This window comes from Acanthaster planci, linkage group LG13 (assembly GCF_054643075.1).
Source record: "Acanthaster planci isolate LZ-2023a linkage group LG13, COTS_SCS, whole genome shotgun sequence".
Taxonomy (NCBI): Eukaryota; Metazoa; Echinodermata; class Asteroidea; order Valvatida; family Acanthasteridae; genus Acanthaster; species Acanthaster planci.
Genome location: NC_141789.1, coordinates 14673163 through 14698893, shown reverse-complemented (window position 1 = coordinate 14698893; position 25731 = coordinate 14673163). Strand labels below are relative to the sequence as shown.

General features: G+C 40.0%; 2 protein-coding genes across 8 annotated transcripts in view; one reads left to right on the top strand and one right to left on the bottom strand.

Moving 5' to 3' along the window:
• Positions 1–14508, bottom strand: part of LOC110973809 (C-terminal-binding protein 1-like) — a 56870-nt gene extending 42362 nt beyond the window's left edge. For 2 of the 7 annotated variants that reach the window (XM_022224924.2, XM_022224925.2), the window contains exon 1: positions 13944–14508. The gene's annotated coding sequence lies outside the window, so the exon portion shown is untranslated. Of the gene's footprint in view, positions 1–1812; positions 2046–13943 lie in introns of those variants that run through there. The other 5 variants (XM_022224928.2, XM_087144991.1, XM_022224923.2 and 2 more) reach the window with 3 other exon arrangements.
• A 3303-nt stretch (positions 14509–17811) lies between these two features.
• On the top strand, positions 17812–25565 carry maea (macrophage erythroblast attacher, E3 ubiquitin ligase). The gene is made up of 10 exons (XM_022225036.2): positions 17812–17943; positions 18956–19033; positions 19329–19436; positions 19603–19806; positions 20611–20733; positions 21251–21436; positions 21670–21803; positions 22067–22191; positions 22487–22551; positions 22731–25565. The coding sequence occupies exons 1-10, from the start codon at positions 17905–17907 to the stop codon at positions 22830–22832; spliced, it is 1164 nt and encodes a 387-aa protein (XP_022080728.1). The 5' UTR covers positions 17812–17904; the 3' UTR covers positions 22833–25565.
• The last annotated feature ends 166 nt before the right edge of the window (positions 25566–25731 follow it).

Sequence of the window (25731 nt, the reverse complement as noted above, 5' to 3'; positions counted from 1 at the left end):
AGAAAGTGCTTCCCCATCTCACTCTTTCCCTTCTGCCCCCTTTCATCTCTGCCTGGAGTGCCAGGAATGCGTTCCACCAGCTCCACTCTTCCAGTGTCCACCGGTAAATAAACCCAGTTAATATTTCATTCATTCCGCTGAGCCAAACGAATAGCCAACCATCGCTCATGGGTATTAGAACCAGCTCAGCGGGACAGGAACAATATGCAATCTGTCAAGTCCGAAAAGAAATTGATCAAATAAAAAAAGCACAAAATAATATGTATATACACTACATTTGAGAACTGATTAGTAACAAAGAGGTTATTTGTGGCGACACATGTACATGTACGATGTATACAGATTCTGTTTGTTGGGAGGACGGGGGTAATCACAAAATGGATTTTCATGCACCAGTTGTACCGGTACAAGCAGAAATGTACTCAGTTTAGAAGGGAAATGGATCTACAGGGTGCCTGAAGCTTAATGACATCATTATTTGTGTTTCCACCAAAAAAGGCCTAAGATCTCAACTCTCCCGGGAAACACCTGAAGTTCAAGGGAGTGTGAACAACTTACATTGAAAAAAACCCAGACTTTTTAATGCACAAAAATTAAAGAAAACCCCAACTTCATTCCTAATACTGCATACTGGGAGATTTGCACAATGCCAGTACAGGAAAGGAGATCTGCAGAGAACTTAACATTTCAGTTACGGTACATGTTACAATCATAATGCTACCGTACATACATGTACCGTGTACCATATATGTGTCACAGGTACATGTTCATGTACATTTATGAAGAATTCCCTCCATCATAGCAAAATGAAGTAAATGGTTATCTCTCCAGACAATGGAAATTGGAGTACATGCACCTGGTACATGGAATTTCCTCCCCCATAGCAAAACTAAAGCTCGTGGAACCCCCTCCCAGATATCAAATTGAAATACATAAGGTCACAGGCCAAAGCCCAAAGATACATGTACAATGTGCCATAGTGTACCACAGTGTACCACTGTACATGTACATTACCTCTACTGTTTACATGCACTGACCCCAAGTCTAAGGTCATTCACCTGCCAAACAATCTCAATGAACACATGGGCAGCGCAGGTGCATCTGAACTATGATCTGGAGGTACATGTACATTGTACAAGTATGTGTACTATTATGTGTGATTATTATGCACACGTATGCACACCAATGATACTCATGTACATGTACATCACATGTAAATGTACACAGTACTGTACCTTTACTGCAACACCTTGCAGGGAACCCCCAAGTCAAGTCTCATTTCAAATATCCAACACGATGGCATACTGTACAATGTACTGGTGTCATCATGGACTACCGGATGCCAATTCTGCTTCAAGAGGCTTTCGTGATAGCACAGGTGCACAACATGCAGCACATCAGTAGGAGACAATTGGTACATAAATGTCCGTGTCACAAATGAATGATACTCATCATGTCTGAAGTTGCAGTGCACCCTATCTAACATGTACATGTACACCATACCGTACATGCAAAAGATCAAATTCATTGATACATTCATTAAAAAATAGACATGTATTACAGCCTGCAAACAGGAACTTCAAATAGCTCAATTTGCCTTTTTAATAAAGAAGGTCAATTAGGCCTAGTACTACAGCATAGTATGCTGTGGTACTTGGCCTAATGCTGAGCATATCCAACCATCCAATATGTCCTTGTTCAATATGGTGCTTACATGTATTGTGTACAATGTAAACTAACCTATAAAATTCTGACAGCACATTAAACTCTACATTATATGCTAAAGACTCTAGACGATATTGTTCTCTTTACCAGTTTTCAGGGGTTGACAGTTGTCACATCTCGATTCTGTGCCAAACACCAGCCAGACACCAAATGATCAGCAATGTCACCAAGACAGTCTTGTATGAATTAGACCTGTGCAAACCATCCCCCCTGTCACGGTGTCATACACACCATGGGTATAAATAACACACAGTACTACAACATGTTCAATTCACTCCCCCCATCTGTCTGTCCACGGTCGGTCGCCTGGTTGGTGGGCTGGAAGACACAGTACACACGTACTGGTACATGTATGCATACACACTGCCTCACACAATGCGCATATTAAATAAAGGACCCCCAGCAAACAGGGTGTGGCTGTTCACTGGACTGTGCACAGCCTGGTGTGAACTACTGTACGGTACATGTACATGTACACATAGGCTAGGTGAACCTAACTAACAATGCAGGTTCACATTCACTGTTCACCATTCCTGTCATCTGGCCATGTCTATGACTGCTTGTACTTTGTACATTTACCAGTACATTAGGTTCACGGAATTGGATACATTACAGAAAAACACTGCACAAACAAAATAAGAAGGCCTACATTGTACCTTACAATAGTACCTCTATTATATTAATACCAAGACTTCAAATAAATGAAGAGCATATTTTACTAAGGAGTGCTTTAATAACAAAGGTAATACCGTAAATGGCAAGTCCAATGGATTTTTTTTTCCAGATGCATAATGAGAAGGTGATTACGAACACACAACTTCTTTCACTCGTCAGTTTGCACTCCTTACAGGGAACAATTTAAACTTTATGTATAGGCAAACACATACGGTACATACGCGTACATGAACATGGCACTTCTTCCTTGTTTCTTATTTACGTCATGCATGCACACACCACCAATACATTTCCCAAGAATTTGGAAGTTCAGTCTGGAACATCAAAAAACTACCAAACCACAAACTCTTGGTTTTGCTGTTTCTTTGTTTATTTGTTTGGGGTTTTTTGTTTTTTGGCTATGGACAGCTTTACGTTCATATCTCACACCTTCCACTACAGCAGTCCTTATGAAATGATCTGCAAGTCAGGCGTACTTGTAATGTGAATGCCACATTTTCTTGTTTAGTATGCATGTACACAAACATGCAATGCAAGTAAATCATGCTTACTGGAGCAATGTATGGTAGCAAAGACCCAAAGCCAATGTCAGATCTCAAAAGAAAGACACCTGGCTTAAATGCTATCAATAAAAATCACATTATTGGTTTTTTCAACACCTACTGTACGCTCTCTTACTGTGAGTCATACTGGTAAAACAAAACAGGATAAAGCTGGGTCCAGCAGTCAATCAAATGCATGACTGGTTGTGGTTTGTAGGAATTGGGAATGACCAGTGACTGAAATTCCTTACATCAGGAATATGGCAAGATGTTTATCTTTATCTCCATCTTATTTAACAAAAGCCATTGTGTACACACATGTCCATGAGTGCCAGATTCATACCATGCAAAAAGGATTCTGATGGAAGAGACCAGCATTCACACCTCACTGCTAGTAAAACCAGTCAGATCCAACTTGACCCAGATTAGCAAGTGCTCTGACCGCAAACCAGCCATATCACAAGGATCAATCTACATCATGTAGTCTACAATAATACATGTACATGTACATGCTGTACTTGTACATGTAAATGTACTCTAAGTTTCACTGTCAATTAACAGCCACTTAAAACCTTCATCTACATAGATTTAGCACCTTGGTTAAATAAGCACATGTAATGGGCAAACAGTACAAATGCAAGTGATGTACATGTACATGCATATCCATCAGGATATGTTTACAAAGTAAAGTCATGTGAGGATACAATGACAGGCAAGGTTAGGGAACACTAGAAAAAACCACACAGAAACTTGCACACCATGAAAAATCCATGGATTGTGTTGAATTGAGTACACCTTACAACATGTACACTTCAGGTGAATGCAAAAGTGCAGTAAGTTTGACATCATGAAACCTTTGCAGCATAATTCACCGAGTTAAAATGTGTTGTGGTCAGCTTTTGCAAATTTGCAGAAAATTTTACATTTGCATGTATGTCTGCTTTCAAGTCAAGCCTGTACCTGTACCTATTCTGTTACACGGCCAACGTCCTGAACAGCTCCTGGTACATGTAAGTAATTAACCCTAGCAATCCTCAGTCCAACCATTTTCATATTACTTTGCACACACTCGCACATGCGTACATGTAGTTTCCCTGTATGAAGCATGCTGTTGTGTTCGGGCCAGATGTGCGCTCTACTGGGCCACTTTCCCATGCTTTTATCAACTCACACTGTCCGCACTGGACTTTCCATCTTGGAAAAAGTGTCTCCGGAATTTCCTGAGCAAAATTTGGCCGATAAAAATGACCATGCCACTCAGTAAAAGTAACCGAGAGGAAGACTTCCTGGCATGTCCACAGTGGACTTAAAATGGGAAAAGTAACTATCGTTGCAGTAGGTTTGACCAAAAAAAGTCCAGCGCAAACACAGCTAGAGAGATATCACTTCAGTGCCCACAAGCAAATTATGTAACATGAGTGAATACATGTAACTCTTTCATCTTAACATGAACAACTACATGTACTTGTATTTCACTATTGACAATGGAAAGAAATGCAAGTGACCGAAAGTTCACCATGTACCAACACTGTCTTTGTGCTTTGCCTTTTTCTGTCACCAACTTACATAACACCACCTGCAGGGTTCATAAGCCACGATCTTGGGGCCTACAACTTTCCTCTGGGCCACCAAACAATGACCACCAGGACTTCCAACTGGGCCACACAGAGGAACTTTGCAACCCCCAAAATAGCTGACATTTCAACAAATCAATCACTTCTTATTTTAATCTCGTCAAGCTGGGTGTATTCTTAGACCCAGTTCCTGGGTGAGAATCAATTTGTTTTTGCGATGGGGGTAATTGCCATTTCCTTTCTGCCTATTCTTTTTACTGGCGTCATCTCACAGCATCCGGTAATATGTTCACAAGGACACAGCTCAGTCAGTGCCAAGGTCAAGGCCAGGACAAAGCCATTTTGGAAATTTGACTAACTATAAAAAGAATCTGGATAATAGAGACTTGCCATGCAAGGCCAACATGCAAACCTATGTATGGAGTTGGTGTTAACAGCTTCCAAGAACCCCTCATGAGTGCAGTAAATCACTACACAATGCTGTGTAACGTACATGTACATGTACATGTACTGTACGTGTAGAGTGTACATGTACAATCACTTTCAGAGTCACGGAATGGGGTCTGTGCGTGAACAAGAGAGGGCGCTATTTTTTTGTCACCAATCAGCAACAACCTCCCTTAATATGACCCACTACATGTACATGTACCACTGCAATGCACCTGCTCCTTCACACGCTGCTGGCACAAAGTGGATACCAATAATTACACAAATCTCAAGCTTGTCCACCTCCGTAGAAGCCTGGTATACAATGTCAATGGCTTTCAATAATTGCCTAAGCACCTCTAGTCATCAGCGGTGAGGGGGACAGGGGTGCAATAAGAATTCTACTGTATAGTAGACCCATGTTTGAGACCTCTCTAAACCTGTAAACACACAAGAGGATAAGGCTTCATACTATAAATGTAGAATCGTCTTACAGGTACATATCTGCTGAGACAGTTGAGCCTTTGCTTGCCTAATAACTTTACATTGGGCTTGATCAATTGATATGTTGTAGAATTTGAGAGGAATGTGCAGCTGAAATGCGTTATTGTATTGTTGGACTTTCTAGGATTGAGGAAAGCTCATGACTTCATAAACTAAATACCTCAGGAAAATGCAGCCTGAGACAGCAAAGTTGAATTAACTACATGTATGAGGAAAGTAAATTTGTAACATGTTGAACATTACATCAACAGCCAAGACAAGCGTGTACAGAAAATACAGAAAACTGACGCTGAAGGTTGACAAATTGACGCCTGGCATTCAAGTACCAAAATGATGCAGTCACAATTTACATGTACATGCTGTATTCCTCTCCACTTCTCATGCAGACATGAAAACATGTACATGTATGTGGGCGTGAAGCATTAGCCTCATAACAAAGGGCGTTATTGTTTACTTGTATTCTGCCAACACTAAAGGTATGATTATGAAAAAGGTCATCCATTCTCCGCATATCCCTCCATTCCTGTTCTGTTTAGAAACATCACGTAGTCAGCAGTATGGAATTGCGGGTACGCACAGGATTCACATGTGCATGTATCATACACTTATGACTGGTCCAATAGGTCCACACATGACAGGTGGGAAAAAAACATCAATTGATACACGAACCTCCAGAAGTGATTTTTTTTGCATTTACCCCCTAAAAAGTTGCCGATATGCAGGCTTGGAATGAGTGGCTCTTCACAAATTTACATTTGAACGATTTGAATCTCATCATACAAAATCAAAAATTCATCATTGCTATCATTTGCACCATATTCTTCACATGAGACGTTACGGTACAATCATATTCTACAATAAGTACGGAATGAAAGAAGGAAGGTACCAGTATGAGAGTATGTACATTGCGGTCACTGTACGGCTCATTCCATTGAACAAAAGCATGATGGAATCTCAAAACTACTTTTGTGTCTGGATCAGTTCAATTCAAAGCGACAGATGGTGCTATGGAGGACTTGTCCCTCAATTGTCTGCGAGAAAGACATTATGCCAGACCCCAACAATTCATGGTCTGAAGACAGCAACACTGTACATGTACTGGTACATGCATGCAGCCGTACATGTCTGTCTTGCGAGACTGGTACCGAAGACTGCCACACACAGCGAAGACTTCAGACCCATTTCGTCCAGCTTGTATGCAAGTGGCGTCCTTGGCTGTATCTCCATGCATATCAATGGCAAGGTGCTCTGTGCAGTCAAGCATGCAGGTTATGCTATAGTGTCTCCATACAATCCACAGGGATCCCCAAGATATCAAAGCTGCTTAGTGGAATGGCCTGCTGGATGCCAAAAAACCAACTCACAGCACTAGTGAAAAAAACTGGCATCAACTTACACAAGCATCAGTAAATGTGCATGGTGTCCAGTGAACTGTTATTAATTTATTTAAATGTTTACATTAAAGCTCCCCTGAGCACACGTGGCATGCAAACATGGCTCACAACTCCAGGATGTATTTTTTTACACCTCTGTTCATGAAGAAAAAAAAGATAAATAAAACACACAGGCAGCAGAAACACCACATACATGTACTACACTGTATACTGAGATGAGGCCACCAACGAACAGACTCTGTCTCGTGACCTCAACTTTGGAGTTAAGAGTAAATACTAGCAGAAGCCCAAAATACAAGCCCTGAAACACAACCGCAAAACAAGCTGTACGGTACGTGCATGATGATTATTTATTACTGTGCTGTACCAGCCATCTCTATTAGTCTTTGAATGGCAGGGCTTCCTGTATACCAAACCGAACAATGCAATCAGGATTTTTGGCATATACCCTGCACAAGTGAAATTTTACTGAAAACTAATCAGTTTTGCATATCCCACTGTACTGTGTACATGTGCAACGAATGGACTGTTTTATGTACACATACAACTACAAGAATTATCCTTCAGTTTAATCAAAGGCACAAGCATGTCTCCTGGACAACCTGTATCTATCCCAATGCTCCTCGACAATGTAATTACCCATCAGTTGATCATAAAGAACCCATTGCATTTGTGATGTCTTTCCTCCAGTGCTTAGAGGAACAAGGAATGGGGATGGTGTACGGACCGGCCGTCCAACAGTCCAGGCTGACAGCCCACTCCATCCTGTCCCCTTGGCCAGAAACCAGCCATGCTTGAATGACAAGGAGGCAAGTGTCAAATAATGATGTTTGCTCACCAACAAGATTCATAATCAACCAAAAAAATGGTTTTAACCAGTCTCAACCACAGGGCACATTTTGCAATTCCTGATTAGCTTGATGCATATTTGATAAAAGAGGGAAATTAAGTATCGTTTTTTTCTCCACTTACACTGATTTGGTACAGTAAAATGTGAGCTGACAAGCTACTACACATGTACATGTATTGCCATGAAACTATATGTAGTAATCAGTCTTTGTGAACAACTTGACTACAGGCTAGATACATGACACATGACTTTGCATTTCTTGCAGCCTATGAGAACAGCTCTGACATTCATCGTACATGAGAGACAGGTGCACTAGTTTATGTTTGGAAGGTCCAACCATTTCTGAGAAATGTTCAGTCATTTTGGGGCCACGAATAGTAAGCTATAAATCCATTCCACTTTGGGGAGAGTTCACTTGTGTTCAAAAGTCTTAGTAATGTTCAAGTCAATGATCTTGTTTTGTTCTGAACACAGAATAGTAAGTATAACAAACATGTACCGGTACCTTACGCACACCATAAACATACACCAGCATAAACAACAAAGAATCTGACCAGCCAAATGAAACAAAGTTCTTTTCAATTTTGGAGATTTCTTCTTAATTGTATGTCAGTGTTCAAATCAGGTCCAAAATCTCCAGTACACAGCAGTCACACATTTTGCATATTCAACGCCGTCTCCTTCACTGTAAAATTGAATAAACTGGGCAGTAATATAATTTTTTTTTAAATATACACCAAGATCAAAAACTTGGAAACAAAAAACCTCCAAGAAGGATTTCTACCCTATGCCATTACAGCAAACACTTTTTTCCCACTGACTGGCCACCCAGGCCCCTGATAAGATTCCAGACTTGTGTTCAGTGGTGTCCTAGTACAGAGTGCCCGGTACAGCTTCTCTGTATGCTGTATCCAATGCCACTCATTAACATCACCACCAGAACTGGGGGAGGGTCCCAGGGAGTCATGTATTACAATCATGTAATAAGCCAATTATATCCTGGGGTAGCTACTCCTTTTTTCCTCTAAGAATGCGGGCCCTGATGAACCTGTGCTGAGTGGTTCCTTTGAAATAATCCATTTGCATTACATGCACATCTTCAGCGTGTGTTATACATTCAGAATTTCCCCAACCGGTCGCCTTCTGTTCAACATGTGCAAACCGGGACCCTTATGTGTGTGAATACGGAATGGATGGTGTGGGTTTGATGAATGGACACTGGCAGAGAATGATGCCCATGGATAAGAAGTGACACTGTTATACATGTATCGAGTACAAATGTACTTTTATATCCACAGACAAGTGGCGGCCATTTGCATTCATCAATATCTTTTTCTTTTTCCCCAAAAGAACACAGCCAGATGTGAAAAAAATCACAAAGTCTGTCCTTTTTTTTTAAACACTATGAGTAAGTAAAATATACCCGGCAGCTAAACCTTTTAAAATCATGACAGAGAAATCTTACATGTACCTGAGAATGAATCATTACCTCTTTGAGCTACCACCAAAAATAATTTCAAATAGATACCAGTAGCCCATTCTTGCTGTAAAAATACGATATGTACATGTCCATGTACGATACGAGATGTGTACCCTGTACAACAAAAAGGTTTCACGTTAACCAGGATGCAGAATACAGGCATGTCAACATGATACATGTACGTATGTGTGTATTATTTACAGCCATGCCAATGTACAATTTACTGCTACTGGTAACAAAAAATCTGGCAGCTCCGGATATCCTCATTTCTAGTCAGCAACCTGTGAACAACACTGGAGAGTCAAAAACTCAAGTGACCACAAAACAACAACCCTGCACAAGAAACAACTGGAACTACTAGTACATGCATCGTGACAATAGAAATCATTCTCATTTGTGTATACATGTAAGTCAGGAGTGGATGACAGACATTGTGACTACATGTCCAGAAGTCATAGCAATAATCAACTGCTAACAGTTTCTTAGACATGCAGTAAAAGCAACGTATCAGTGAAAAAAACACATCATACAACATGTAGTATGAATACATCACACCATATGCATGTGATGAAGCCAAAACACCGCCCTATAAAAAAGCTCTAGATAATTTTTCAAGCTCTGGTCTTGAACAAAATTTCGTTTTGTATAATTTGCTTGTCAGCAATGGATGATCTTAACATGTACGGGTACCAGGCTTGGGCGAATCCCACTGGAATTGGGTAGAATTGATTCCAAATTTGGAATTGGAGTCGCGATTCCACTTTTTTGAGGCCACCGCCAATTCCATTACCTTGAGATCTGATTCCAGGAACAGTCCAGCGATTCCAAAAGACTGCCATATAAAATGATCCGTCAATTTTTTTTTAAAATGTGTGGTGTTATGCCAAATCACAGAACCTAAACCGGGTGGCTTTACTTTCATTGCCAAAAACTGAAGTCTGTGATGAGACATGGCCCACATGCTTTGCAGAATCGCAGCGGCTCCGTGCCGTACTCCGACCAATTTGTCTGCAGCACGCCGATGGCCCACTGTTGGCTGCATGCCAATTGTGACTCCCTAACATGCTGAGCATTTGGGTGCTACATCGTGAGCAATGAAAACTACACGTACGGTGGAGTTTTTCCCACACGCTAAATTCTTTGCAATGAAATTTCTTGTCGCAAATTACCCTCTATTTCTTATTGGAAGCTCAACTGTGAAGGATCAACACCAATTAGAAACTCATTCCTTGGAGTGTTTATTACTTCCAAAAAAAAAATCTTCCGCTGGAGCAAAGTCGAGTTTTAATCTTCAAGATCAGAGCAAACTGTGGTGGAAAAAGTAGGCCTACATGTACTTTGTCACATATTACAAAAATTTACTCAGAACTGAAAGAAAAAACCTGAACAATGCAGCCCTTTGTCCGATATTAATTCTTCCTTTACCATGAAGTACTCGAAATGCAAGTAACTGTTGAAGCATTTGAAAATTCCCATGATGCCAGCTTTTGGAAATTCCTGAAATCCCATAAACCTTGACATAAAATCAGCGATCCGAAGTTGTTTAAAGTCAAACATTTCCAGGGTTTGCAAACTAAACTTAAACCATTCATAAAAAAAAAAAGAGAAGCTGTTGGGATCAGCAATGGCATCGGCCTGGGTGGAGATCAGTCTTCAAATTCATGCATGTTTCTTATAGTCCTGCATGCGTTGACCGCTCTCCGTTGGTGCAAGTAACCTTACACAGCTATACTTGTGGGGTATTCCCTTTGTTCTCATGTACAAAACTCTCACACAACACGCAAAAATTTGCAAATCACTCCCATCTGAACCAGATTCACTTTCCTACTTTGGAAATTCCACTTCACGTCCCTTATTTAAAATACTTCATTTTGAGACTGACGAATGGCACTTGAAAATTCCTCCTTTTGAGTAAATATGAAATATCTATTTCGTGAAATCCTTGTCGGGTACTTTCTCAGTACCCCACAAGTACCCTATGGGTAACTTCCCATTGTTCCGGTACCCCACAAGCCCCTCTACACACGCGCACAGAGGTACAGACCTGTGGCTGTGGGCCGACTGCAAGCATTTCTTTGCGCATGCTCCGTGTTTGAGTCTGTGAGCTATGCGCCATGATTACCGTCACTCACTCTGCCAACACAAATCTTTGACTACTTTTCATCCTTCATTTCTGCCATAAAGATAAGAAATTCGACTCAACCTGTTGAGTGAATTGAAGGTCAAATGAGCAATTCTCAAAATTTTCCATCTCCACCTTGGAGCAAGACTAACAGCCTCATATTGAAGCTGCTGGTAGCAGGCATACACATAGAAAGAATGTAGCTTTAGGCATGTCCACCAGCGATTGCACGAACAGGCCGCTGACGCAAGCGGTGCTGTGCGGCGCATGAGCAGTCCAATTTTTGATGGAATTTACAATCAAAAGATCGAGAAAACTATCACAGTTCACCGTCAGTGGAATAAGGTCACATTTTTTGGGACTTTTAAGTAAAAAAAATATTTCTTCAGTACATTTTTGGCGGCATGAAAGTAAAGGTACATACCTTATGTTTCTTTCTTGTCAAATAGGCATTTTAGAACTCACTACCACTTATATATAAACTGGATAACTTGAAAGCCAGCGGGCTACATAGATTGATAATCTTTTCCCATAAATGATGTGCTTCCATCAAGTTAAAATTTCTGATTTAAAACTCTGCAATGATAATAAATCTTTCATACTTCCGATGCAAAAAAGGGGATAATGTTTAATGAAACGAGTTTAATGAAACGAGTTTAATAAAACAACTTGTAAGTTGTTTAGGAACCAACTTACAAGTTCATTTTGCATGTAATCTCGGGTATACTCAACATGGCATTTGCACATGTAAAAAATGAAATCAATTCCGAGTGGAATCACGATTCCTGGACGGAATCGGAATCGATTCCAAAAATGCTGGAATCACCCAACACTTACATGTACCCATCCAGCTCTGCAATATTGCCAACATTTTTTAGTTTTGCGTTTGGACAGGAGCAATACCATCCAGAAAAAAATTTCTTGTCTTATTTCCGACAAGATCAACATCAAGCAAAGCAGAACGGTTTCAGCCAAGCAGAATTTAATTGCTCAGTGAGCCTCGAAACAAGTCTAAGCTGACATTGTACCGGTAGCATTGTTCACGACTGGTTGAATGGTTTCATCTCAAATAATTGGTAAGCAAGCCTTGAAGCACATTTGAGTTTTTTCTCTGTGTTTCATCTCATTTGGTATTTTCCAAGGCATTAATGGTATATTTGCTTTTTCTCATTTTATAACAGCATTATCAGGTGCAGTGGTACAGCCGGATCATGATTAATGAGCACATCTTGAGCCAAGTCTACATGCTGCATGATACTATGCATGTACATGTACCTCTATCAGTTGTGACATGAGACTCCAGCACCTAACTAGAGGTCTGCACAAGTCTTAATTGGTAATTTTCTCTTCCCAAACACGCTGCTTGAAAAAGGGAGCATAATGACTGTGACTGATTGAGCAACCACAAGCAGGATATATGTACATGTACCGGGTATGTCCTTGCGAAGCTATCTGTCTACAAAGGCGCTTCTGCAATAGTCCTAAGGAAATCCGAAGGGAACTACAGCAGACTTGGGTTCTGGTTACTCCACAGGAGAAAAAAATCTCTTTTATTTTGGTTAGGTTTGTGTTAGCAAAGACCAAATTCAGAGCGATTCATTGTGAGGATAAAGAAATTCATGTAGCATAAATGAAACGCATCATGATGCAGACTAATAAGGTGCACATTTTTCTCTAAATTTTATAGGGGGGGAGGAAGAAGTAGGCAAACCATTATGAGCATACGGCACAGAACAAATTTCATTTGCGTATCCAGCGTCGGTAAATATTCATAAGTCCAGCTTCTCTTCACCAATCTGTGAGGGGATACTCAAGTTTGGAGCATACATGCACTTTGCGTTTCCTTTTCTTATGAGGGGGGTTCTCATTTCCTTTCCGAACGTTTAATCAAATATTTTTTAATACACATAGTGCAAGCATACAATGTACATAACATGCACTGAAAACTTTTGGTCCATCTTCTCCAAAAGCAACAACAGTAATTACGATCGAACAGAACAGCAACGTGTTAGCTATGATATGAGTTGTACCAGGACATTTTACTAAACAAGCAGTTGACTGCAAAAAATTGCAGTCATTTCAAAGGCCTCTGGAGATTCCAAGAGGCTATAGTCAAATGCATGTACACGTATTGTACATGATGGTGTGCACAGGCCTAAATGGTGGAGCCATTAGTTGAAATCTTACAAATTTAGTTAGTTTACAAATAGTTTACAAATGAGGGGGCAAAGCACACAAAACTGCATTGAGAACTTCCATCATAAATATGTCCACATTTATTTGGAATTTGGCAAATTTCCTTCCTTCATGAATAACAAGCCACCACTCACTAAAAAAAATCACCACGCACAGGTAACCCTCAGCCATCATAAAAATAAGTTTCCAACTGTGCAAATGCAGAAACCTGTAACGTCATGAACGTTAATCAGTCACACACACACACACGTACCGACAACGCATGGTACCAAAAAATTGATTAACTTTTACCGGGACCGATCATCATTAATACAGCGCCGTCCATTACCACCGTCTGAACTACATTACTCAGACCACCTCCTGAAAACGGGCGGCAAATTTCGGGTTCAAACAACGAAACGGGGGACATAAGGGAGAAAACGAGAGGGGAACCATCAAAAAATACCAGAACTCACCTTTTATCAATGTAGCCGAACAAAGACACCGTTGACTAAACGCCAACGGCCACACTGTGTGGTGGTGCGTGGGTTATTTTTTGTTGTGTTTTTAGAGGAGACAGCCAAGGCAGTGTATACCACGCTTGATTTGGTTTTCTTCTTTTTTAATACGTGAACGGGTTCAGGTTGAGCGCACACATGTAGGCCTACACCACACGACACCAACTATCTCCTCTTGCTATCTCAAAACTGGTCCCAACTCCCCAACACTTCTATCTTCTTGGGCCGTCGTCCTGGGGTCCTTTTTCCTCCTCCACTGGTGACGGAGACGGTCGCGAACTGGCTCTTGTTCCACTGGGGCACGGTCATGAATATTCCTCCACGGTCCCACGCATACAAGTGGGTCAAAGCCACGGTGGTGGCGAAGAAAAAAACAAGAAAACCGGAGGCCGGTGGAATGGAATTATTGCCCTCACGTCGTGTACGATGGCGCTGGTACTAGTGCCTTCTCATTTTGTATTCCAGTGTGTTAAACCGTACGTACGTTGAGCCTTTGGAGCCCAATGCAGGGAGCGTATTATGCATGCACACTGTGCTGAATGCGTTCACTCCGCGCGCGTTGGGGTTGGAATTGAATACGGTGTTCTCGATGAGCCGTGATACCGGAACCGAAGCGACGTTCCATAAAAAGCACCGATGCTTGTGAAGTCGTTATTGAGTTATAAAATTCATCAAGTTTTGTATTGTTTCTAATTATATATGTTTGTGTAGCTTTTTTCTGTTGGAGTTCTTAAAATGACCTCAGCTATTGTTAGCAGGGGAAACTTTATGAGGAGTCCAGTTCAAATGGCTTGAATCTATCCAGAAAGAAATTAACTTTCTTGGTGGGTTATAAACAGGAGAGCCATACGATAACTTGACTCATCTTTTGTATCTTTGCTTCGAATGCTGTAACTTTCTGTTACTATTTCCATGCAATTAAGGGGCCCACATGCAGTCTCATTCTTTGACAAGAGCTGCATCCAGGAGGTGTATAACCCATACCTTCACGACCCAACTTTTGCTACTACGTGTAATGCTAACCAGTCTCCTGCTGTGGAAAAAAACTAGGTATTTTAACCACAAACCATGTTCTTGAATACTAAAACATCTGGATAATTTCTGCTGATCTGTTATTTTCCGATTTTTTGGAGGGGGTGCAAAAAGCGGCAAAGCCCCTTCCCCCGTCAATAAATTACATGATCATCTCAACGCAGTTATTAAAAGATATTTACAGGGTTAATGGCATTTATTGACCGCCGTCAGATGCAAAAAGATTAGCGGCAACGATCAACAGACAGTTGGTACCAAAATTAGCTCCTCCTGCACACTTTAGTACCGGCAGACAAATTTGCCTGAGCATATTAAAAACATCCGGTGAACTTTAAGCAGTTATAAATTTGAAATCTAATCAAGTCGTTGTGTGCAGTGTGGTGGTGACTTATTGAACAACTTGACTGTATGAGAAATTAGCCGTTTGCACGATTTGTACACATTTTTCTCCTTTTCCCTGCTTGTACTCGGAAACATGAACTTCACTCTTAATAAAACCGTCGACCTGATGCCGTATGGTTCAGCGGTTTTGAATAAAGCCAACACCTGGCGATTTATAACTAGTTTATACCAGTTTGCTGATTTGATATTCGATGAATTGACAACAGGAATCAGTGCGTGTTTTTGATAGTGAGTATGGGCCGAGAGAAACAGGTCATAAAAAGATACCACGAGTCGAAAGTGTAAATAATGGAAGAAATCTCCATATAATTTCCTAAATCGACAATATCACTGGACAAATAATTGTTAACTTAACTGTCTTGCCTACTAAAACCTTTTCTGTGCTGTACTCCTTATTTAAGCAAATAGAAGTGAAGTTAGTATCTTCAAGAAAACGGCTTGTATGCCAAAAATGATACTATACGGTGCCCGTGAGCAGTCCGCCCCATATGCAGCAAGATCGTGATGTTATTTTGTACCATCCAAAATGCTCTTTATACCGAAAAAAGCAAAATATTAAAAAGTAATTATATAAACAGATGTCAACATTATAAAGTAATACCCTTTTTCACTTGTCACCAGCAGTTAGCAGGTTCATAGCCCGACAAGATTATGTCCTTTTTCAGGCCCTGAAAAAAACTTGTTGCTTTTCGATTCGAATAAAACTCACCTATAAATAAGGGATCAGCAGCTTCCTCCCAAAAAGGCGTGTCTGCGTTTAGTAGGGCGGTGGTTTAAACGCCACAGGATGTGACGAATGCATGGTATATATTTATACCATTTTTTTTATAGTATTACTATTTGTATATTCTCCTGATAGATGCAGTGAACATTTGAGATCATTAATATAAAATAAATAAAACAATAAAAGATATGATCGATTTCACGAGCTAGATGTCACATGGAGTTGCACTGTATGCACACTGTCATTTCGAAATTATAGAGAAAATTTTATTTCCTGTAGCTCCTCAGTGGGATATTATTACAGCAGATTTGTAGGATGGACGGACACATACTTCGTAGCCTAAGTTGATCATAATTTTCCGTAAATCCATTGTGTATATCTTGACTAAAAAGTGTTGTTTTGATGAATAATGGTAGATGACCGTGACTGGTAATTATCATGTCTGCAAGCACCGGATGGTCTCTGACTGCGAAATGCCTCCAGATCACCTGACCAGGGGCGCGGTGAATCAAACACGCCACCACCAGCTGGACATCTCTGCCCTTCATCGTGGGTTGTTTTGTTTTCAACATTTTAAGCTTCTGAAGCATATTACGAAATTATTCAAAAGGATAGAGCAAATTGGAAATTTCAACTAACTTAATTAAAGATTGCCTTCCATTTTTGTTGTTGTATAGCAAAGGAAATTGGACTTAGATTTTCCTCTTCCAGCAAAAATCTAGTTCATTGCAGCATGTTCATCGTGGTTTCAAACAACAGACTCCAACTTAGGTATGTAGGGTTTGAGCCAAGCACGACCACCCATGAGGGACAACAGTCGTAGTTGTCCGAGTATTGTGAGGTGTGCAAGAAATTCATTTCCCCCAAATTGGTTTTGGAGAATATTATAGTTTTATTTGCAGCCTGCGTCGATCTCCTTAATGACAAGGTCACTCTGGCACGGGGCTTTTGTTAGGACAAAGTGAATTTTTCACTTATTTGCCTTGTATTACTTGAAGAACCAGCTGCAAAATTGTTTTATTCCTGTCTATTATGATGTCAGGGCAAAGAACAAAATGCCGGTGATGAAGGAAATTAAGCTCTTATACCTTCTATATAGTGCATTTATAAAATATCAAATTTATTCATTCGATTTCTGCAATGATTGAGTAATATTTTGTCTGTGTACTGAAATTTTCTTTGATTTCATTTTCGTGTTACTGCCTATGAACAGGTGTACTAAGAAACCTCAACTTCCATATACATGCACATGTACGTTTTTATAGAAAGCAGCAGTCTGATGAATTTAAACAGCGCCATCTGACGATACCTTCCTAGTGGAAAAGGGAGCGATTGTCAATACACCAAGTTTTCGAAAAGTTTATTCATTTGCAAAACAAATCTAGTAGACTCTGTTAATATTCAAAAATGGGTTACATATCAACGCAAAAGAATAAGGAACAAAGTGTCTAGGTTTTATATATATACTGTCCTTTAGGCGCCTATCATCATTTTATTTAACTGAAAAACAAACCTATAAAAATGTCAAAACCCTCGATTCATTGTCTAATTAAAACGAGCATGATCGATCGTTTATTTATCATTGCAACCGTTTGGTTGATTGTTTATCGACTGTTTTATGATTGTCGAATTGTTTTTGCCCGATTCACGTGGTTGGATTCAATCTGTTTGTTTGTTGTACTGTTTATGTGTATGTTAAGCGGTTTAATTTAGTCGGTGTCTAGTGCGTCTGGTGCCAAGACTCACCAACTTCGAAGCAAAATGGCTGACTTGAAGGCGCTCGAGCACGCAACACTGAAGGTATTTGGGAACTTTGACTAAGAAAAAGGGCTTTTAAAAGAGCTGTGTGATATCTATCATTTGTTTAATACCTGAAGCTCATATGTGATCCTTTGAGAATCGGAATCATTAATTTCTATTCCTGCAAACTGCCAAAGAACTGTGCGATTTCAGTCGCAAATATCTTCAGTACTACTTGGCCTGTTGGCTATTCATTGTCATTGTACGAGACTGTGGTGAATATGGTTTGCACGTATTTGCGCGGGCGGGGCTAAATGTACAGATGAAAATATATCTGTTCACTTGAATGCATTTTTTTCACTGGCTGCTTGTATCATGTTGTGCTTATGTACCATCAAGTCATCCAAATTTAATTTTTGACTCTGAAGTGTCTGATGTTTGAAGAAAATGGAACTATGGGAACAATAGCTGAAATTATTCAGCAGAACCAGTCCTGATTAATCATGATTATTTATGTTGCACAAATTTGCAGTGTTCCACATGTTTCAGGGTATTATCACCTTTTCTCATTGGGCTATTTAGAAAAATGGATTGTCCCTGACTGTCCAGTCATTCTATTAAAAAATTAAAAAATTATGCTCCACATCTGATGATGTCTTCTAATTTTGAAGCCATCTTTTCTTTAATTGAAGCTCAATAATATTTATTGACTTTTCTTTCTTCATAATGTTGAATTTGTGCTCCCAAGCCTCCCATATAGGCATGGTTTTTTTTTTTGTTTCAACTTATGAACTGTAATCCTCGTCATTATTTTAACAAGGCAAGGTCATTTGGGATGGAAGCGTGATATCACATCAGCTTGAATCTGGTTGTGTACATTGCATGTTTACATTGGTTGCCCCCAAATGACCTACACGTATGATCCACATCCACATCAACATGTTTTGTTGGAATACTGAAGTGGCTCATTGTATCTTACCTGATGTGCTTTTTTTTCCCATAAATATTTCGATGACAAACAAAAACTCTTAGGCAACCAGATGTAAAGCTGGAAATCAACTTTCTGTCGCAGGTACCATATGAAACACTGAATAAAAAGTTCCGCAACTGCCAAAAGACTATTGACAGAGAAGTTTCACATGTAATGCAGGTACGTATAGCAGGGAAGAGTTGTTCAGAATATGGCCAAAGGTTCAGTGTTTTTAATGTTTTGATCCCGTAGCATTACAATGCAGGCAGTATGTCACACCTGTGCTTTTCTACAGTAGTGAGATTTTTATTGTTGTAGGAGACAGTGCAAACTGGTTGTAGGGGGGTAAGGGACGATTAACACATGAAAATCATTAGAAATGTTTATAGAATCACAGAGTAATGCAGTATTTAAAAACCTCTGAGTGAATAAACAGCACTCTCAGTCATTTCTTCTTGGTTGCCGGGCCTTCTAGGTTCACAGTGAGTTGGAGAAATGCCTAGAGAACAAGTCGACGACTGTGGGGACAGTCGTTAATATTCTGGACTCGATGGTGGACAAGCTAAGTGCTCTCAAGAGAAAGGTAGGCACATCAGTGACCAGTCTTGTTTCATACTTCAGGCTAAAAATCCAGTTTAGGAAATTTGCCCCATGCGTCCATGAGTTAGGCTCGTTGTCTAGAATCATCTCCGGATATGACGAATATCAAGCAGTTGGTTGTGTGATTAACTTACTTTTTTCCCTCTCAGGCCAATGAATCTATTACCCAGGAGGAGGACAGTGCCCGAGTGGTCAAGCGCCGTCTGGAACATCTCAAGGAATATGAGGGATCTACAGGAGCAGCCTTGGCGTCCTGGAAGAAGAAGCGAGTTGACCGCATGCTGGTGGAATACTTCCTGAGAGCAGGGTACTACGATACAGCCGTCAAGTGTGCTAGGCATTCTAATATTGAGGCGAGTCTTAGGTCGTTTCAAGCTATTCATGGTGACAGACAACTAAGGTGGAAAGCTTGCGGTAGCACCATGCAAGGATATGATCTCTTTGAAAAGAACCGTGAGGAACATACAGACTCACAAAGAGATCGTATCCTTGCATGGTGCTACCGCAAGCTTTCCACCTTAGAAGTCTCATGTTGTCTAAAAAGGATGAAGACAACCAGTGTATACTGGTCAAAATGTCCAGTACAAACTCAAGTTCTTTCATGAACCACACTGCCACGTAGTGGCACTGTACATGACTAGTCAAATCCTCACAGCAGGCTTGATTCCAAGAGCTGGACACAAGGGTTAAGTTTCTGCAGGTTGTCCTAGGCAGTTCCAAGAATCACCAGGCTGACCCGTGTAAAGGCTACCTGTCAAGCAACCATTCTCACAAATTCAGAATGGCTGCTAAAATTCCCTGGCTGCTTTGGCCAAGCTCCAAACCTCTCAATCTCCCACTCGCCACCACCTGTCAAACTATCAACTGCAAAAATGAAACAGGCATATAGTGTGGCTAAATATACATGGGCCTTTCTGAAAGCCAGTGGCTGCTAGTGCTAGACCTGTGTGCCATATTCAGCTACAGCCTGTCCATTTGGACATGGCTTGACTCTTTCAGGAATCAAACCTTGTCCTTTTCTTCACTTTCTGACTTACTTTTTTGTATAAGTCAGTTGGATTCATGAAATATGTATTGGACATGAGAATCTTTGTATGCCCAATGCTTAAAATTGAATCAAATTTGCACCTGTTTTTTTTTCCCGCCACCTGACTCAGGACCTTACAAATATAGAGCTATTTCTAGTTGCCAAGGAAGTTGAGGAATCTCTACTACGACGAGAAACGTCGTGCTGCCTAAACTGGTGCCACGACAACAAATCTAAACTTAGGAAAATAAAGGTAAGACTAAAGGCTGGGTCATACTTCAGGGAGCCCAAACATGGATTCAGACGTCAGATGAGATATTTGCAGTGCAACAGTTGAACACATTTCAACTCAAGTGAAATTTCGCTGCAAATCTTTTGTGACATCAAATGCGCTCCGCTTTCATGTTCGCCTGTAGTATGAACCAGTCTTTGGACACATCAACCATATAATGTCAGATTTATTACAAGGTCCAAGGTTTTTGACCATAAAACAGAGGGAATTAAGCCCGATGTATTACACTGTAGTACATTTTTAAGAGCTTAATATACGTAACGAAAAATCTTATGTTGATAAAAGCAAGCATTATTCAAATAAATAATATCATCTTGTTCGACTTAATTTCCAAAAATTATTGAAAATTCACACTGATGACAAAGTTCAATAACTTTCCATTGTGCTCATTCACTGGCCACTCAGGGATCAACATTTTACAGCACGCCAACGTATTGTCACCAGAAATCCTCCTTTCATCTTTGTGTCTCATCTCCAGAGTACACTTGAATTCAACTTAAGAACCCAGGAGTTCATTGAGCTGATTTTGCTCAACAAGCGTGTGGAGGCGGTACGCCACGCCCGCAAGTACTTCAGCTCCTTGGAAGGAGAGCAGCTGGCTGAAGTCCAGAGGGTCATGGGGCTCCTTGCATTTCCAGCCGACACGGATGTCTCACATTACAAGGTAAGGCCTCCTGTTGTGTGTCCCTTAGAAAGGTTTTATGCAAGCAAATCCGGGGTTTGAAGTTATGCAAATTGGTCTGTGTATTAGGCATGAGGATCAGAGAGGTTAAACAAAATTTGAAATATTTGTGGTTAGTAGGTACAAAGAACATTTACCCCACCCAAACCCCTGTAGCCATGTCTTTACCCTTTGATCTGTCTAACTGGTGTGAATGTTTTGTTTATTTCTTGTAGGAGTTACTAGATGGACATCGCTGGCAGCAGATTGTGGACCAATTCCGAGAAGAAAACTACAAATTGTATCAGTTAAACATCACACCTGTCTTAACAGTCTCGTTAGAGGCAGGACTTGCAGCAATGAAAACACCGTATCCTTTCCAAAACACTCTTAACCTATATTCAGATTACTTTAACCCTATTTGATGTAGTTTTTTTCTGTTAATGTACGTATATTCTGTGGAGCCTTAAGAGACATGTAAATTATTGAATTTCTGCAGAAATCTCCATTTGAAAAATGACTTTTACTGGAACAGAATTTGCTTTTACTCCCTCTGGTCCTTTTGATAATCCTTAAGGTATTACCCACTTACATCGTATTTATATTTCCTTGACTATTAACCACTGCTCCCAGGCATTGCTATAGCGACAATAACAAGAATGCTGATTGCCCCGTATGTAGTAAGAACCTTAACGAGCTGGCAAGGAACCTTCCATACGCACACTGTGCACAGTCTAGACTGGTCTGTTCAATATCAGGTCAGAATTGGTGAATGGTTTCTGTTCATTTTGACCCTGTAGTTTAACCCTCCTTGCCCCTTTGTGTGTTGAGGATCGACTGTGATCTCCCTAAATCAATCAATCTCTACCTCAAGTCAGATTCTTCTAAATTTTGGGTAACTCTGATTTCTGGTAATGTAAGTAATTGGTAGCATTCAGAAAGCAAATGTATTGGACTTTTACAATGTTGAAATTAAATTTGAAGTTTCTTGTGTCTTCAAATGATTTCAGAAATCATCCATGGTTTTTTTTTTTGTTTTTTGTTCACATTCAGGCAATATAATGAATGAACATAATCCACCCATGATGCTTCCAAACGGCTACGTGTATGGAGAATGCGTGAGTATCTTCAGACATTTTTGTTTAATCGGGTTTAACTAAAATTTTTGAGTGTACCAGTTTTTAAACTTTCTGTGCAAAGAAAGATCGGGCACTTTATTCTTCATACTCATTTTATTCGTTCAATTTTTCCCCGTCATTCAGTCTATATTATTTCTTCCCCTCCCCCTTCTCCACAGGCCCTGAAAAATATGGCTGCCGTAAATAACGGAGTGGTGACTTGCCCCAAGACCAAAGAGAAATTCACCTTTGACCAGGTGGAGAAAGTCTTCATCATGTGAGATGGCTTGCAAGAATGGCAGCTGCAAGTGTTTGCCTCAGTGTGGACTATCATGGATGAGAGAGCCCTGCTTTTAGAAAAGATTTCTGTCTTTTGAGGGCGTCTGACCCTCAGATACTTGCTAGCTGTCTCACAAGTGATATCCAGGCCTGAAAGTATTGTTGCAAGTAATCTACAGTGTATTCAGTGATTCAAGAGAAATGTATCCTGCAAATGTATCCTGAGCTGTGGCGCAAACTTGCATGCCAACCACGTAACCTGAAATTTTGTCTCCTTTGCATGTGCCGCTCAGTGATAACAACCCGCATACTTAATGTAAGAAGTCCTCGGGTATGTATTGTATACAATGAATTGGGGCCAAGGGCTTGGCTGATTGAAGCAGAACAATGAAGACGCTCTAAGAAGAAATTGTAGACAGCACTCTGTTACCTACCCGCACACTTGCAAGTAGCAGGAAGGATGCCTGACTAATTTGCAACTGAATGCGTACAAATTGTTGCATCTTCACATAGCAGACTAGTGGCCATGTCCAAAAGTTAAGGCTGCGACTGTAACACATGTAACACATGAACTTATGGGAGCCACTGGCTAACGGCTGCAATCATTTTCCCATTATAAAGCCACAGCCATTTAATGCAAATGTTGTCAATGTTTCTAAATTTTTCTAGTAAGGAGAGAGTTACAGTTTATGCATGAGGTCTGAAGTGGAGTTCTGTATGCTTTTCAAAACAGTAATTTCCTTGCCTCGGGCCCTGTATTGGCGGGGGAGAAGCTTAGTAGGCTGCACAGGGTAGCACGGTGTTTTCAACTTAAAAGGTTGCATTCTACTTAAGCTGAGAAGATGGAAATATTTTGTTTCTCTGCCTTTGAGAGTTTCACACATTCTAATTATTTTACATGTGGATATGATTTGGGATGTTTGTTTCACAATAAAGTATAAACACAGCACTTGCGTGTGCTGATAAAGTAAGCATAATCCTTCGTCTAAAATACCCTAACAGATGAAGTGTCATCTCACTGTAGTTTGAATGTGCCATGCAGCTATCAAACTAAAGCATACAAGAAACTGACGTAAAACGTCTTGCTGAAGAGCACTGGTGTACACAAATAGGATATTTTAAGTACCAGACGTCAGTGCTTGTGGAACCAACAGATTCAAAGTCTTGATGTGGAAGATATAATACATGTACTTGTATAAGTTGATTTTTTTTATATCTCTGTAACAAACCTTATGTAATCAGTATAAAGTTGAATGTTTTAAGAGGTGAAAGAAAATAACAGGCCAGTAAATTTCATGAAATCATTAACATTATTCAGGTATATTGTGTTTACTGTCGGGTGATGCTGTTAGTTTTTCCTCGTCCAAGTTCCACGAAGCAAACAGTAGATTTAAGTCCATGTGTTCAAAACTGGAACACTTTGGCCAGTTTTGGACTAAAGCTGATATCATCCACATTGTTACTATCCGGGACTGGAAGACTTGAATGCAGCACTGCTTCCAAGAGTACACCTTGTAGACTAAATAAAATAACCATCTGTAAGCTTAAAGCCTGATGGTTCTCTGGACTTGGGCTCATTTCTTGAATTCCCAAGTTTATGTTCAAAGCTTTAAACTGTAATTAACTAAAACTATATCAAACGGCACCCTTGAGCAAGTAACAGAATGACTTTGAGGTAGCAATTTGTTTTGAAGCTTTAATTCATTTGACTTCTCTGTCCAGTGTCCTGTCTTTTTGATTAAGAAAAAAAAAGGAAATGAATCCCGAGTTTCCCTTCATAAACATAAATACTCGGAAATGTGCAGTGCATTCCTTTGCTGTCTCCCACAATGCAACATCAGGAGCTCAACATGATGTGGCTGAGTGCAAGAGACATAAGAATAGAATTCTGGCATCACCACAGGAATTACCGGACTCAAGTGCTTTCTAGTCAATTTATTAAAGTGAATCGTTTAGTTGAGATGTGATTGAAGAGTTTTGAAATCAGATTTTGAACAAGAAAGCTCTTTGTAACAGTAATCCCTTATACAAGTGTTTCTCTAATCACTGAGAGCTTTCCTGGAGTTAAATAAAGTAGGCTTTTAATTATTTGAATTGTGTTCTCGTTACAATTTCCATGATCTTTGGAAATATTTTTCTGTTGGATCCCTTTTCGGTAATCCTGTTCCGGCATTTTTATTGTATCATTTTAAAGCTAATTGTAATTAATTCACTGATTGCCACATAAGTGGTATTTTCTTTAAAATATAAACTGAAAGGGGAAGTGTTCGCTACAAACGCAACCTATTACACAGGAGCTCCATCATACTGAGAACACTAACTAAGATGGTTCATTTGTTATCAATGCTAAATTTCCTTATTTTGTGAGAAAAAGGGAATTTTGTTTCTAATGAGGCACTGTATGGTGATAAATGCACAAATATTTATGGTGTATGCTATTCATGCAACAGTTTACAAAACAAATTTTGTCTTTTCGTTGAAGAGAGAATTGTATTTGCCTCAAGATTTTAATATTCTTGGATGCTTAATCCAAAGATAATTTTTATTTTGACTGTTATGTGGTATTATCCTGTTTGTACCTATGTGAAGTTTTCTTTCTGATGGAAAAGTCGGGCTAACTTTTCAAATTTCAACTGTACTTTTCAGCTCGTATTAATTTCAACAGTGGCCATGAATATCAAGATGTTTATGCTCATAAGCATGTCAAATAAAGTAAAACAGACAGTTAAACCGGCCAGACTGTTTCATTGTGGTTTGATTGTTGAATTGATGCCCGACAAGTTGTCTGTGAGGTGGAGAAAGGGGTTGGAGAGATCCAGAGAGAACAGGATAGATACTGCCCAAAATACTTTGTAAGTTTCACAAGGACATTTTCAAATAACTTCTTTGAAGTTTAATTAC

What these genes read in the sequence shown, in the direction of transcription:
- maea (XM_022225036.2), top strand. Translation starts at nt 17,905, where the DNA reads ATGGCTGACTTGAAGGCGCTCGAGCACGCAACACTGAAG. An exon ending in TCGAGCACGCAACACTGAAG is followed by an intron (nt 17,944 to 18,955) that starts GTATTTGGGAAC and finishes TTTCTGTCGCAG; the next exon opens with GTACCATATGAAACACTGAA. An exon ending in CTAGGCATTCTAATATTGAG is followed by an intron (nt 19,807 to 20,610) that starts GCGAGTCTTAGG and finishes CACCTGACTCAG; the next exon opens with GACCTTACAAATATAGAGCT.